The sequence below is a fragment of the Athene noctua genome, chromosome 18 (genome assembly GCF_965140245.1).
Source record: "Athene noctua chromosome 18, bAthNoc1.hap1.1, whole genome shotgun sequence".
Classification (NCBI taxonomy): Eukaryota; Metazoa; Chordata; class Aves; order Strigiformes; family Strigidae; genus Athene; species Athene noctua.
This window is the reverse complement of record NC_134054.1, coordinates 11,733,832-11,749,100: the sequence shown is the minus strand read 5'-3', so window position 1 is coordinate 11,749,100 and position 15,269 is coordinate 11,733,832. Positions and strand designations below refer to the sequence as shown.

Sequence of the window (15,269 nt, the reverse complement as noted above, 5' to 3'; positions counted from 1 at the left end):
CTGAAATGGTGAGTGTGCCCTCACAAAACCAACCAAGCTTCACCAAAATATGCGTATTTTTCTTCCATACAGAGAACAGTTTCTCCCTCCTGAGCAGGCCTAGTGATGATGGGTAAAATGCAAAACCAGATCTGCATCAGTGTCCCCACGATGGTCCCCTGGGAGAGCGTCTTGGCTTCCCCAAAGTAGTGGCAGCTCAGGGTGCAGGTTCTTCTGGGAGCAGCAGGCTGCCTGTGGCGTTCAGTACGGAATGCTTCATCCCTCGTCGCTCACAGACTGCACTCTGCAGACCCATGTCTGCCGCGGGGTTAGTTTGAGGGGATAATTCTGGGCTGCAGATTAGTGGTGTGACTTTTGTTGGCTAAAATGGGAGGTGCAGAACTGGAACCCTCTAAAGGCTTGCTGGGGGCATCCCTGGCTGGGCCTGTCTTTCCTTCTCCCCCAAGTTTATTTCACACTAACTGTGCTTCAAAGGAAGCTGTGTGAATAAACACCCTGCAGTTAAGTTCTTGCCTCCAATTGCTTGCTCATTTGTGGATGACATGTAACACAGGCTGAGTTATTCAAATCACAACGTAAGCACCCTTTGCACAGCAGATACTGCTTCTGAGGCTTTTAATTGTGGTGTTTATATTTTGCAATGTGTTGGTTCCTGTCTTCTTTAGCTAATATTGAATGATCTAATCTGTGTCTCGTAAATGAATCTATTTTAGCTCCATTAGAACAACCCCTTAATTGAAGGCGTACAGGCAGCCTGTGATGGAAGAAGCAATGCTAAACAGTAAATACAGCTAATGGAACGATTTACGGTGTGTGGATGCTCTTAGCTTTGATGATACCCTGATTAGCTGAGCTGCTGTGTTTGATTTTAATTGTAATGAGAATTAATTGGAGAGCACTGCACAACGGCAGCCCTGCAACGGTGTTTTCATGTCTCAAAAAAAAAGAGATGAGTGAAAGCACCCACCCCACTTTAATGGGTTTTGTTTTTTTTATTTTACAGAAAAAAAATATAGCCTTTTACAGGAGAGAGGTAAGTGGTCCTTCCCTCACTTGGAGGTGTTTATCCTGTATGTATCACTTATATCAGTGTTGATGGGGGCTCCAAGCCCCCTTTGCAGGGGATGAATAGTTTTAAAAATGCCTGGGTTTGGCTGGCAGAGTCTCTGCCTCATGGAGCTTTCAGGAGCTTTCCTGCCTCTGCACCTCCCACTGCGGGCAGCCAGCTCCTCTCCCAGTGACGGGAAAGCTCAAGCAAGGACAGACACCAGGGCTAAAATCAAATAGATCAAAATCAGTGGTGGGGAAATCACAGGAGATACATCCAGTGGCGCCAGTGCCGAGACAGCCAAGGATCAATGATAATTACATGCTAAATCATCCAGAGCATTTGTAGGTGCCTAGAATGGTGGCTGTTATCCAATTTTTATATAGCATGGGGAGTGCTTTTTAATTACTTGCACATTGCAAAATGCTCTTCTGACGTTTGCCATAAGCTCAGTGAAAACGGCCGTTTTACTAAGACAGTTCAGGGATTCTCTGATTCCTTGGACATCCAGTAATGAGGGAGGAAGCAGCCCGTGTTGTAGTGAGCCTCACTACCTGGCAGAGGGCACGTCTGAGGTTCAGAGACAGCCTTGTCTTCATGTCTCCATGCTCCTAACCATGGACTTGTCTGATCCCTCGCAGATCATGTACTATCAGCAGGCCATCATGAAGACCAGAGTGAAATCTTCTGTCTCTCTTGGAGGGTAAGTCCTGATTTCCTCCTGTCCACATGTTAGTTAGTCTTCAGTGCTTATCTCCTAATGAGATGATGAAGCTCTCTGTTCTGGCAGCTGGTTAGTCAGTCGGGGGAATCCATGTGGTGGCCACACGCAGTGTTTGTGCTGTCTGGGCTGTGTGTTGCTGGGGCCAGGAGACACAAGGCAGAGGAGGGATCAGAGCCCCAGCCGTGATGAAGAGGGTTCCCTGGAGCTAAGGAGAGCTTTGCTGTCTGTCTGCAGAGCAGCCTCCCGGTTGAGATTCTCGCCGAAATCAAGAGATGTTCAGACTGATCAGGGCTAGATTATGGTGCTTGGGACCCAGCACAGCTCTGGAAAAGCAGCTGCGTGGAGGCTGCCTTGTGAGGGTGCAGCAGAGTGTCCTGTGCCTGTTCCTGCGTGGTATCAATAACCAGTGGAGACAGAGTGACCCTCCTGTCCCTAGTCCCCAGCCTGCTGGGCTGGATTCAGCCCCAGCACATGTTCTTGCTCATATGGTGATACTCACCAGGAGGCAGCAGGGCTGGGGAAGTCTCTGGTTATTCTGTATTGTGAAGGAACACAGCCCTCTCCATGAATGTCCAAGCAATTAGCAATTCCACTTCTCAGTGGGAGTGTTTCCTGATCAGATTCTTGATGAAGCCAATTACGTGCAAAGCTCCTAGTCCTAGCATTAGCCATTAGTGTGTTTGCCACAGGCATTTCTTACCTGGAACCTTATGAGCTGGCCAGTTGCCTGGAGGTGCAGTCCCTACCTCCAGTCTGTTTTACATAGTCATTGCCACCCAGAGATTCATATCAAGTCTAAAATAAACAAGGTGCTCAGGCCTGTTCCCTGGGAGAAGGCAGTTGTGGATGGATGAAAGAGGAGGAGGAGTCTGGGAAGCAGTGCTGTCTTCTGAGAACCAGAACTCGCAAGGTACCAGCAGTTCTGCTCATTTCATCTGTCACTGACTCCCAGGTCACTTAAAACTCTCCTGCCTTAATTTTCCAAACTCTGAGCTGGACCTGAGGACACCTGGCTGCCTTCCAGGTATTTTGTGGTTTTTTTGGCATTAGAGCTTCTCACTCAGTTCTGGTCCTCTGATGGGATAATGCCTATCACCTAGATCAAAAAATCCTCAGGAAATTTGGATCTCCATCTCAGCTGCAGAACTGGGTCGAAATCAAATTGTTATTGATGAGTACATGAAGAACAACTAGAGAGTGTGCATGTGTCAGAGCATTGCATTGATTTAGGAGGAGCTGCAAAGCACTAATCGTTAAAAGGACGGAGCGACGTTACCTGAGTTGACAGGTTTAGATTTGTAGCTTGATTAGAATATATGGATTGGAGTGAATAAAGTGGGTGCTGGAACGCCTTGGCATTTCCAGTGAGAAGATAGGATCGAGTCCTTCTGTGCCAAACCTGTGGTATGCTTTGTGAGTAGCATTCTATAATTGCAGGATCTGTGCCAAGGTGCCTGTTAGCAATGGGCCCTTGGACAGTGCACTCCCCAGCTTTGAGCACATGAAAGCAGTTGGGCCTGGAAGGAATTTTAAATGCAGAAACCAGATGATTTTTTCAAGAATGAAAAAGGGAGGAGAAAGCTAAAATTCCAGGACATTAGTGAAATCGGTTGTAATTACAAGTCTGGCCAACTTAGAAGGTAGGAGAAGTGTTTGTCTCTATCCTAGCAGGAACCAGACATTTTTGCTTTGTGCCAAGCCCTCAGAGCCATTTGCAGAGGCATGAGCCATGCGGTAGGTGAGCGGAGGAGAGGAGAAGCTGTGATGTGCCCTCAGCACTCCCTCACCTCTCCCGGGGCTCTCCCACGCCCCGTGGGAAGGCTGTGGAGAACAAACGCAGTGCTCACTTTCCTCTTCTTTGGCTCTTCCCTCTCTGTAGCGCGTGGCACAGAACGGTGCAGGATCAGGCCTTTGCCAGTTGGCTGGAGAAGGAGACAGAAAACATTTGGGGGCTTAGTCCCACTTCCTTGAAGAGGCAAAAGGAGGTGTTGGAAGAAAGTCTGGTATCTCCCAGCATTTGAGCTGGCAAAATTGCTGCTTTGAGAGACAACCAGGAGATTACTGCTTGGGAAATGGAAAAGATTAACTGAGCTGATGAATCAATTTTTCTAGTAAGGCAGGGCTATGTTCCAGGTCCCCGTGCTGTTAGAGGTGCACCTCTGAAGATACCTATAGCCTGTGCTATCTTTATTTGATTGTAACGCAAATTAATTGCAAATTAATAGTTTGATCTTGTTGGATTTCCTTGCAGGCTGGTGAAGTACTCTGAGCAGTTCCTCTCCAATGATCCTATCCTGTCTGGATGTCTCCCCAGCAACCCCTGGATAACAGATGACGCTGACTTCTGGGATCTCAATGCAAAACTGTATGTATTTGCAGTCTCTTGCCAGCTTGTGGTTTACACTGATGTTTATGGTGATAGAAATCAGAAAAGGGAACCATGGATTTCATCATGGTAGCTGGTCTCTGATCATGAGCAGGGAAGTGTTCCCTTCCTGACACAGCTTGGCCATGCTGAAGAAACTCTCTTGGGAATACTCTGCGCTGAACTTCCAGCATAATCTTCCTCAGGTGGAACCTTCCTTAACGTTACATAAATACAAAACTGATGATGGGAGGATGCACTCAGCCCCTGCTGAATGGGCCCAATCCTCCACTTGGGTGAGAGAAGTCCACTTTTGCCAGCACAAGAATGGAATATAACCAGTTATGCTCACATAAAGCACTTGGTTTAGTGTTAACTTTGTTAAGTTAGGTGCTGCAAATGGGTAGCAATTCAGGTTTCAATTACTGGCCCTTGGTCTTTGCACAAACCACAGGCTGCTTTCTTAGGAGAGAGTTTGGTTTGAAGGCACGAACTGGCAGTCCATCTCTTCTCTGAGGTTTCCCTTGGTTCTCCATTCAGATAGTATTTGCTAATTATACAGTGACATCTCTGGGCTTGAAGCATACAACATATTACTGGTTCTCATCTGAGACCAGCAATCCTGTTAGAGTGATAATATCCCATTAGACAGCCCCGAAGGATGCCTTCAGAGAACGCTTTCATAAGAAGCAAAGCTCTGGGCAACAACCAGTGCCTCCTCCAAAACGGAACTGAGTCAAACCTCCGGCAAAGCTGGGCTGTCACTGTGAGAGCAGTATAAATCCCAGATAAATCCTCATCCCACTGTGTACCAAGTTGCTTAATTATGGCTTACTTAGTGGGCTGACTTTAGGAGCTCATTACAGCATTCTGGAAAACGGAGAGTGCTGAGAAGTCTCTTGGCATTCCGGCAAAGGGCATTTTGGTTTTAATTAATCTGCCAATTAGATGGGCCAGATGAAGCTGGCAGTGCTGTTTGTTTTCAACCTGTGCAGGGTGGAAGTCCCCACCAGAATGCGTGTGGAGCGATGGGCCTTCAATTTTAACGAGCTGATACGGGACCCGAAAGGTCGGCAGAACTTCCAGCTCTTCCTGAGGAAGGAGTTCAGCGGTGGGTCTGCTGCGTCTCGGGCTGTGTCCCTGCCTAGGCCACACAGCAGGTGCTGCGAGCTGGGAGGATGACAAAGTCACAAAGTAAAAGCAGTAGAAGTGACTCTGGAGGCAGTGGCTGTGCAGCCAGAGCGTGCAATACCATCTAGTGGCCCAGGACACAAAATACAGGCCAGGGCAGTCCCTGTGCAGGGGGGGCAGCTCCCAGGCAAGCTGGATTCACAAACTCACAGAATTGCAGAATCATCAAGGTTGGGAAAGACCTCGAAGCTCCTCCAGTCCAACCATGACCCTCCCCCTGACCGTTCCCAACTCCCCCAGATCCCTCAGCGCTGGCTCAGCCCGACTCTTCAACCCCTCCAGGGATCCCGGGGACTCCCCCCTGCCCTGGGCAGCCCATTCCAACGCCCAACAGCCCCTTCTGCACAGAAATCCTTCCTCAGAGCCAGGTGTAATATGCAGATATTGCAGATGTCGGCGAGCAGAGAGCAGGGGAAGGCAGTTTTCCTCCTTCGGCCTCAAAGGGATTTTTCCAGGTGGCTGTAAGAATTGGAGAGACTGAATTGGGGCCAACATGTGTCGAGTCAAACAAATTCAGTTTAGGAGTTAATAAGTGGGACTGCATATCCCTCAGTTTCGCTCTCTGCTGACCGTGTCCTTGTTACGCAGGGGAGAATCTGAGTTTCTGGGAAGCCTGTGAGGATCTCAAGTATGGAGACCAGTCCAAGGTCAAAGAAAAAGCTGAAGAAATTTACAAGTGAGTGTGACAACTTTACATTCTTAAACTCTTTGTACATCACCATCCACATATTGTCATTCTTGAAACGGTTTATTCCCCAGACTTTTCTTTGTAGCTGTCATCAAATGTAGCTGTCCTATGTCCCCACGTAGGAAAGGAGCTTTTTGAAGATGAAAGCATAAGTATTGTTTTGTTATATAGTTACTTTTCCTTTCCGTTCTCCACTATTACATTTAAGTCTTAGCATGTAATTTAAATAGGGGTGTGGAATAGCAAAGATCTTGGGGCTGCCACAAGGAGGTGCTTCCAGTGGGCTAAAATTTGGTTTGTATCGTGTGCTAACAGTGCAAGAGGAAGTGACTGCATGTTGTGCTGTTGAAGAGGAGATTGACTGGCCAGGATCAGGACAGCAAATTGTAGTGGGGAGCTGAAGGGACTTTTCCTTTCATGCATAGACAGAGGGATCTCTGGGAATTCTCCAGCTGTTAATGGCACTGTTGATTCCTCCTCCTTGCAGGCTCTTCCTGGCTCCAGGAGCAAGGCGCTGGATTAATATTGATGGCACAACAATGGGCATCACTGTCAAAGGTCTCCAGCACCCTCATCGTTATGTTTTAGATGCTGCTCAGACCCACATTTACATGCTGATGAAAAAGGTTTGTTATTTGTTTCCAAAGCCTTAGGGGGATTCCAGTTCTTTGGGCCTTTTGGTGCTTTTGTGTGCTATCAGCTGTCACTTTCAAGTGACCTTTGTTTGAAAATCCCTCAAATTTCCTGACTTAAGCAAGCACTGGTTCAAACCTTTGTATTTTGCTGCTGCTTCTTCCCTCTAAGGCAGCCATGTCCCCAAGGAGGTGGGAGTCAAGTGTCTGCTGGAACTCCTACTTTCTAATACCAGCTTGGCCACCAGCTTATTCAGAGCTCGAACAAATCTTTTAGCTTTACTCAGTACCACTCTGTGCCACATCAGGTATCCCTGTGGTGGGATGCTTGTATCCAGCTGGATTCCAGCAGTGGATGGGAAAGAGAGTAGTAATTGTGATACAACTGCGTGAGTTTTGTACCAAGAGTGTAACCAGACGTGGCCCATCTCAGGTTTCACTGTGTTTTTTCAGACATTTTTCTGCAGTTTTGTTGATGAGTGTGCTTTTTTAGGCCTGACTGATGCAGCAGACTGCATGGCTTTCATTAGATCAGGGTGACCACAAATCACCTGTAACTCCTCCTCCTTCTGAGCGATACCAAATGCACTTAGAAGGAAGAAGCATTGTGGGCCAGAGCAGCAGCTGATGCACGTTGACACTGAAAGCAGCACAGCTATACTGATTTTTGCCAGTTGTTGAAAAATTCAGCTCCTGAAACACGAGCGCTTCACCTTACAGCGACTGTGAGACACCACTGGCCTGAGCTAAGCTCAGTTCAGACCTTTTGGTCTGGATCTTACCTGGGAAGCTTGACTGTGAGATGGAAGTCCTGGGAATTTTACACCAAGATGAAAGGCTATTGGTTTAAATAGCTACATTTGCCTGAAAGATGCAAAGTCCCTTGGGCTGCTGGGGGAGATTATCTGGTTCCCAGCCGCTGTGGCTCCTGAGCAGCTGTATTTGGTGGTGATTTTAATAAGGGTGTTTGCAGCCCATAACTACCAGTTTCTCCTTTTTCCTCCTAGTAGGACTCCTATGGCCGCTATTTAAAGTCTCCAGTATACAAGGAAATGCTGGCCAAGGCTGTTGTGCCACAAGAGACTGTCAAAAAAAGGCAAGTGAAACTGGATATAATTGTGGGTTTTGTTTTTCTTGTTGTAGCAAGGGTAGAAAAAGCTTGAGTTGCAGCAAAATTACTATGATTTAGATGTTCACTTAATTAAATAAAATTTTTCGCTAAAAAGATGCTTTGCTTTGAGACTGATTATGCTGTTTATTTATGAGCCTTTGGAAGTGGCTTGTGTGCAGTCAGAATTGACTTGATGATTGCTCGGCTGCCTCGTCTGTTGGGTCTCTTTGGAAAGGCTGTGATTGTTGAATTGATCACAGCTCCTTTCCTGGAAGGAGAGAGCACAGTGTACTGGGCATGGGAAGCCTCTTTCCCCCCCTAAAACGCTGGCTGCCACCCTGAGGTCTGCTCAGCTCTGCCCGGACAAAGCCACTTAACCCCTGTGAGGCCAAGGTGACAGCAGCTGCAGCAGAACAAACAGCATCTTACTTGCAGGTGGCTGCTGGCATGAGGTTGGTGGCCTTAGAAGAGGCAGGCTTGAAATGGCTTTTTCCCAGCCAAGATGAATTTAGGCCGTTTGAACTGCAGTTGCTTCTTAAAGCTGAGCGTGCGGTGTCAGCCAGACTGGGTGGTGCTTCTTTCTCTGTTCCTCTTCCACTCCTCAACCTAGCAAGCAAGAAAGAGGAATCATGGACTTTGACGCTACTGTTTCATCTAAAGCCTATTTTCAAGTCAGTGGAAAAAACCCTCCTGCTGACTTGCTTGGGGTTTGGTTGGTTTTTCCCTGAGCTACACATCACAAGATCACTGGCAGATGCTGGTTGACCCCTGGTGACTACCTTCATTTTTGTCAGTGCCCGTTCTGGAGACACGATACCCAGCGTCCTGCTTAAACTGGAGAGCTAGTACCTCATCCAGAGGTGGCTTAACACTTGGTTCTGCTGCTGCTGGTAATGGCTTTGCTGACGCAGGTAGTGGGTGTTTTCTGGGGGTATCACAGACACTAGAAGCACCCGTGCTGGTCGCTGTCTTGATCTTACTGAGGGCACTAGAGAAAATTCCACTGATGGCAGTTGTTTGAGTTCACACTGAGTGTTAGTTATGTGCAAATGCTTACAAGAAAAGGAGCAATGTCCTGGCCCTGGGGTCCCTCATGAGGACCAGGAACAGGGCTGACTTTACCCTTCTAGCAGTTCTAGATGTGTGACAGAGTCACTGGGTCGTGCTTTAAACCACCTCATCCACGTTTGTGCTTCCTTCTTGTTGTGTGGGTGACAGTGGCACGTGCATCTCTGTGTCTGAGCTTGCCCTCCTGGTAAGTTTGCTTACCAGGGGGGAGTTTTTGGTGCCCTTCTACTTTTCATTAACGCCCTGCTGCTTCTTCCTTTCACTCTGCCCAGTTCCACTTTCCTGTTTGGCCGCCGTCAGCTCCGCTCCAGCCCCAGCCCCATCATCCTGAGGCAGCAGGAGGAAGAGGCCAAAGCCAGAGAAGCTGCCACGACCGTGGACATCACACAGGTCATGAGCAAGCTGGATCGCAGGAGCCAGCTCAAGAAGGAACCTCCCAAGTAGGCTCTGAGCCCCGCAGGGAAAAGACAAGCCGAGGCTGGTGTTGAGCTTCGTCTCCCCGTCCTGAAGATGTCAGTGCTGCTTTAGGTTTCCCCGGCCGGCTCTGCCAGCAGCCGCATCCTGCACGTTGCCATGGCTCCTGCAGCAGCAGATGTCACTCCCCAGGCATGGGAGTGCTGCTGGAGCCAGGCCGCTGGCCGTGCCGGGCTCGGGGTGCAGGGCCCCGGCTCCCTCCCTGCACACCCTGGAGTGGGAAAATGCCTTCTGGCTTCCCCGAGCCCCCTCCCGAGGTTGGGCAGCCTCTCCCTGCCTCCTGCTCCTCCAGGAGGTGGGATGGCACAAGGCAGGGTAAAGCTCTGCAGTCGCAGTCCTTTGGGTTCAAATCAGCCTTCCTCGGAGCAGAGGTGGGTGGCCCCGCAGGGAGCAGGGCGAGGTGGCCCTCAGAGCACGCCCGTCCTCTCGGGGGGGTGTGCACCCTCCCAAGGGGCTCATCCTGGGCACCCCCTGAGAGGAGTGCACCCCTCACTTTGAGCATCCTGCACCTCCTAGCCAGCACAGCGGAGCCACAGGCAGAAGAGTGGGGTACACTTCTTGTGAGGGTGGTAGGATGAGTGTTTCTGAAGGTTTAGTTTGAATTTTAACGCCACTCCCGATTTCCCCCGGCACGTTGGAGATGCTCAGCAGAGAGCTCTGCTCTCCCCTGAGACTCCCCCACACGATGAGCTGGGTGTGCAGGTGTACAGAGCCTGCAGGAGGGCTTGAGAGATGCAGCCGTGGCTTTGTGTTTCTTTTATCAAATCCTTCCTACCTCTTGTCTTGTCTTTTTCCTGCTCTTCTATTTTCTGTCGTCAAAAAAAAAAAAAAAAAGAACAGGAGGTAGTTCCAGTTGTCACTGGCTTGTAGCCCAGAGGCGAGGAAGAACCGGGATAGAGGTGTTAAGAGCTGATTTTTAAATTTAAGTAGTGGTTTGTTTTTTGGGTTGTTTTTTTTTTTTTCATTTGCTCTGTTTCTTTCACTTTTTAGAATGAGGCAACCTAAAATACTACGTTAGTGCTAAAGAGCTCAGGGAGATTCCAGGCTTTGCTGGGAAACCCCTGCGTGTCTGGACAAGGCCGATGATTACCAGAAGTGGGAACATGTCTGGAAAGCCTAGTAAAGGGAACTGGAAGGGCAGAAAAAGCTTCCCTGTTTTTTAAGGGAGGCAGAGGGACCACATGGGAAGTACTGAGTTCCGGGAAGCTTCTTCACTCCGGTTTGTACAGTTGTTCATTGTTGTTCCGTTTTTACTCCCGGTCTGATTTTACAGGAAATGGGAGATGGAGGAAGCTGGATGTGAGTGGGAGCCCTCGGGTACAGGGTGCAGGCAGACCAGCGCCGTGCAAACGGGGCGATAGTCAGGGGGTAGCTGGGTTCCAACAGCTTTGAAGAGCGAATCTTGCCCTGCCTGTGGCGTTATCAGAGGCAGAATTGGGGCTACACGGTCTGATCTGGTATCTCTGCAGAACTGGCCTCTGCCTCTTTGCAGCTGAGCTGGGGAGATTTTCCTGACCTCTGTTAACCTAACAGTGATAAACCTGCTTAGAGGAATTGAATCCAAGTTGTATGAGCCCTTTGCTCTGATGTCAGGGTCTGCTTGCTAAGTCTCTGCTCTTACTCCCAGTGGAAGCAATGGCAAATTTTGCAGTGCTGTAAGGGTGAGCAGGCTCAAACTGTAATTTTTTTAAAAAAATCTGCTTCAAACCACAAGGCTTTTTTAAGTCAGATGCTGAGCACTGTCAACCTACCTTGATATAAGAGCACTGAAAGACGCTCAAGAACTTGGCAGGGTTGGTCCGAAGTTACTTGGATATGATGAGCTCCACCATCTCTTCCGAGTTTGTATAACATGGAGCACGTTGGGATTGCCAGTATGTAGTAACATGTGGAAGATCAAGTCAGGGTATAAATAATAAATAACAAATCTGTGTGTTCCAGTCAGTCCCTCTGATTCTACTTCTATTCTGTCTGCAGCTTTGCTTTTTATGTTCTCTCTATCCATTCCTTTCTCTGATTTTTCATCACCTCAGCTTTGCATCGCTGTCCCCCTGACATGGGTTAAAGCTGCGTGCTCTGGAGTCACTGTGCTGGTGAAACACCAGTCCTACACTTGCAGGCAGAAGCTGGCTCTGTTCTGCTTACAGGCAGAATAAGCTGGCATGACCCAGCCCCCGCTCCTCGGCCCCTGCTGTTTGGTCCCTGAAGAGGAAGGTCGCTTGGTACAAAGTGTGACCACGGTACAAGCTGAACTTCACTTTGTGCCAGCCAAGAAATTGTTTGCTTCCACTGGAAATCAGAGCCATATGCTGTTTCAGTTCTTGGCCATCGCTTCTATGCATTCATCTGTCTAATAAAAATAAATGTAGAAAATGAAAAAAGAACCAAGTTCATCCTTCTCTGTCTTGTCTCAGTGTGCTCATCCTTCACCGTGTCATCTCTCTGCCGTGCATGCCTGCGTTTTCTGTTTGTGCCTCAGCTCTCAGCACTTTGGATGCTTGGAGCTGCGTTTCATTTCTGCTGGGAGTGAGTCCTTGGGAAAGGGGGGGGCGGACCCCAGCATGTCCTCAGCTGATAAATCTGTACTTGGGCTTGTCCTGAGGGCTGAATTAGCTGAGCTGGAGACTTCCCAGCACCAGCCAGGGACACTGGGGGCTTCAGCACAAGATGTGGCTTGTATTACCGGTTGTCAGGGTTTGGAGCTCACGCTTCTCTTTCTCGACCGCCACAGCAAGGCAGCACGTCGGTGCTCTGGGTGTGACACGGTTACGCCGTTCATACCCGAGCTCACATTCTCGGGATAACAGACTCCTCCGTGCCTGGAGCTAATCGTTGTAAGGAATGAGACGAGCGGGTGTCTCCTGCAGCATCGCAGCGGGTGTGGGGCCGGAGCTGTCAGCAGCACCCGCTGAGGCTGGTAGCGATGGCCCCGCTGCTTTCCGTGGGCAAATTGCGACACCTCCGCTCTCCCGCTGCAGGAGGGCAGGGAGGGGGACAGAGCTGCAGGAGAGGGGGGCACCGTCCCAGGCTTGTCTCCCAGCTGAGCCCTGCCTCTCCCTCAGCCCTGGCAGCACCCAGCCCTTCTCCTCCAAAGGACAACAAGGCTGGGGAGACCAGCCACCGGTGTGCCCCCTCCCCAGGCCTGACCCAGCCTCTCTCCTTTTCCTCCCCACAGCCATGCCGCCGGGCCCCTCGCCTGGGTGTCTACGCTGGCCCCGGCACCCCACCATTGCTGCCTGCTGGCCCTGGCAGCCTGTTCCCCGGCCCCCCGGCTCTGCCCCGCAGCCCCTCGCCCACCAGCGTGGCCCCAGCCAAGAGGGAGCGGGAGCACGAGGGGGCTGGCCCTGGCCTTGGCCCCGGCCCCTTCCCCTCCAGCAGCGGGAGGCCCCGGGCGGCCGCCCTCTCCTTGGGCCGCTTCCTGAAGAAGGGCCGCTGGCCCTCGCCCGTCTTCGCCACGCTCTCGCCCAAGCGCCCGGCCGTGCCCCACGGGAAGGTGCAGCCGCTGGGCGAGGGGGAGCGGCGGCTGCGGCCGGACGCCAAGGCTGTGAGCAGGTAAGCACCGCGCAGACGCCCTCGTGAGGGGCTCGCCCCGGGACCATTTCAGTTTGTGATTAGCCAGAGGTGGGAACAGCATCAGCTGCGCCCGTGAAAGCGCGTCTTGTGCTTCATATTCCAGTCAGCCATCGCCGGATCCCTGCCATGGCGCCTTTGCGGGGGGGCTGCCTGTGATGGTGGCCGCCGGGACCAGGCACGGGCTTTGCTCCTCCCTGGCGTCGGGCAAGAAAACGGAGGTGCTGCACCTTCCCGCTGGCCCCAGGGAGCATCCAGGGATGTGGCCTCTCCTCCCTCCTGGGGACAGTGGGCACTGCCTGTGCCCCTGCTGCTCTGTCACCCCTTGCCCCGTGTCCCCGAGGCTCCACACGCTGGAGCAGGCCGGGGGAGGCGGTGGCCCCCTTGCATGAGACAGCCCCAGCCCAGCATGAAAGTACGTTTGCGTTTGCCCCCACATCAAGCGGCTTCATGGGCCGTGGGTCCTTGAGGCCCTGTGTGTCTTAGCAGTTGTTGTGTGTCCGATTCGGTTATTTTGGTGGCTTTGGAGACAAGCTCGAGGCCTTTGCACCAGCAAAGATGGTGAGAGGTTCCTGTATGCTGGGGTAGGGACCCTGTATACCCCCGAGAATCCTCCCTGCAAGGCTGGGTGACGCTGCGAGCCCGGCTGATGGCTGCCTCTCCTACAATTGCACTAAAACCCACCACTGGTATAAAAGCATCTCTTTCCCTTGGCTCCTTGCACTTGTTTTCTGTATTGGATGTGTTTTCCGATGAGAAAAGGGCGAGAGGCCGTGCCGGTGGTTCCCCTCTGTTGCGATTACACCTCCTGCTCATGGTACAAGGCCCCCAGGTTTTACTTTTGATCCCTGAATTTGGAAAACTGCTTGTATCTTTGTGTTTGTTCTCAAGCGTTAGTTCAAGTTTGGTTTAATGATTTGAAAGTCAGAGGAGACCCAGAAGTAACAAGGGAGGAGAATTCTTGAGGGAGAGTTACGAAATGTTCGTTATTCCAGAGCAGGATGTGTAAGATGGGGGATTTTTTGCCTGGAGAGGCTGTCACTGCTGAAACCAAATCCTGGCCATGTCCCTGACTAAGAGCAACATGTCCTCAACCTCTTTTAATCCACCTCTGCTGCTGACCCAGTGGATGAGTCTGCATTATAAATTCAAGAACACAAGTCTGAGGGCTCCTTCTCCACCTGGCTCTGCTCTCTGGCTGTGTCGGAGCTGTGTCACACAGCAGTTTTGCTTCAAAGGGGTGGGAGTGCACATTTCCTTCGTTTTCCATCTCCTCAGGCTTGTGCCACGGAGTTTTGCTTTGGGATTTGGGGTTTGAACAGTGGAAAACTCAAAGCCAGACTCCGTGCTGCATGTTTGCTGTCTCAGAGAGCACATCAAAAAGTGCCGCGTGCGTGATGAGTTTTTATTTCACAACACAGCTTCTTCCAAATAAAAATGGATGCTCCTTCGGAGAGCCAAATCTGCCCTGTAGACTCTGAGGAGGGAGAGGACAACCGCCACCAAGCTTTTAAGGACTCTGTGAAGAAGGTGATCTGTCCTTGGGAGAACCCCATGGAAGAGGGGCGAGCTGGGTAACGAACAGCCCAGACACGGACGCTCTCTTTCCAGGTCCGAGACCCCAAGGTTCACCACGTGTAGTTCAGTACACGGGCCGTGCTGTTGAAGAGGTGTGTTAGAGCCGTCCTGATGCTGATCAGGGCACCTCAGACTACTGCAGCTATGCGTAACGGACCCTGGGGTACTCCTCTGTTTGCAATTCAAGGACATGAAGCATTTCTGGACTGGTTTTCTTTCCTTTTTTTGGTATGTTCAGATCTAATCATTAGAAACTTCTTGATAAATGAACCTCATTTCTTGCCTTATAGCAGATGGAGAATTTATGTGTGTGTATATATATCCTGAGAAATGGTGTCTTATCTGAATTCCTCGCTTGGCCATGAGGTGTCAGCACACTGTACACAGCACAGCTGGAGCAGAGCCTGCAGGCGTTTTTTCAGAGCAGGACTAAGACTGCAGTGCCAAGATTGGGGCATGTTTGTGTCCCTAGCTTGGGTCCACCTCTTACTATTAATAACAGTTTTTAATTTTAAAGCAAGTTCGTTAAGAGACAGGTGATTGCTAGGGGAAATAATGAAACCGCTCATGAGAAGCTGTGTACTGTATGGCATAGCATCATTCCTTAATCCAAACCAAAAATGATCCCAAAGAATAAGCAGTGCAGAAGAGCAAAGGCTGCAGAGCGCTGCTTCGTTAGCTCCAGTTTCCCTTTTGTGGCCTTTCAGTGCTGTGGTGGGTTTTGAAACCGTGTCATGAACAACAGCAACACCTGGGAAGACCCAAAACAAAGCCATGTTGGTGTTTTGGGTGTCTCCAAACTTAGGCTGATGCATTGCCA

The 15,269-nt window shown here is 50.4% G+C and overlaps 1 protein-coding gene across 2 annotated transcripts in view; it reads left to right on the top strand.

Moving 5' to 3' along the window:
* RGS9 (regulator of G protein signaling 9) overlaps positions 1–11,683 on the top strand; it is a 31,139-nt gene extending 19,456 nt beyond the window's left edge. For both annotated transcript variants that reach the window (XM_074922292.1, XM_074922293.1), the window contains exons 10-17: positions 1,004–1,033; positions 1,690–1,751; positions 4,024–4,137; positions 5,133–5,248; positions 5,917–6,004; positions 6,504–6,642; positions 7,659–7,744; positions 9,100–11,683. In XM_074922292.1, the coding sequence (XP_074778393.1) occupies positions 1,004–1,033; positions 1,690–1,751; positions 4,024–4,137; positions 5,133–5,248; positions 5,917–6,004; positions 6,504–6,642; positions 7,659–7,744; positions 9,100–9,271 (807 nt within the window). In that variant the 3' untranslated portion in view covers positions 9,272–11,683. The remainder of the gene's footprint in view (positions 1–1,003; positions 1,034–1,689; positions 1,752–4,023; positions 4,138–5,132; positions 5,249–5,916; positions 6,005–6,503; positions 6,643–7,658; positions 7,745–9,099) is intronic.
* The last annotated feature ends 3,586 nt before the right edge of the window (positions 11,684–15,269 follow it).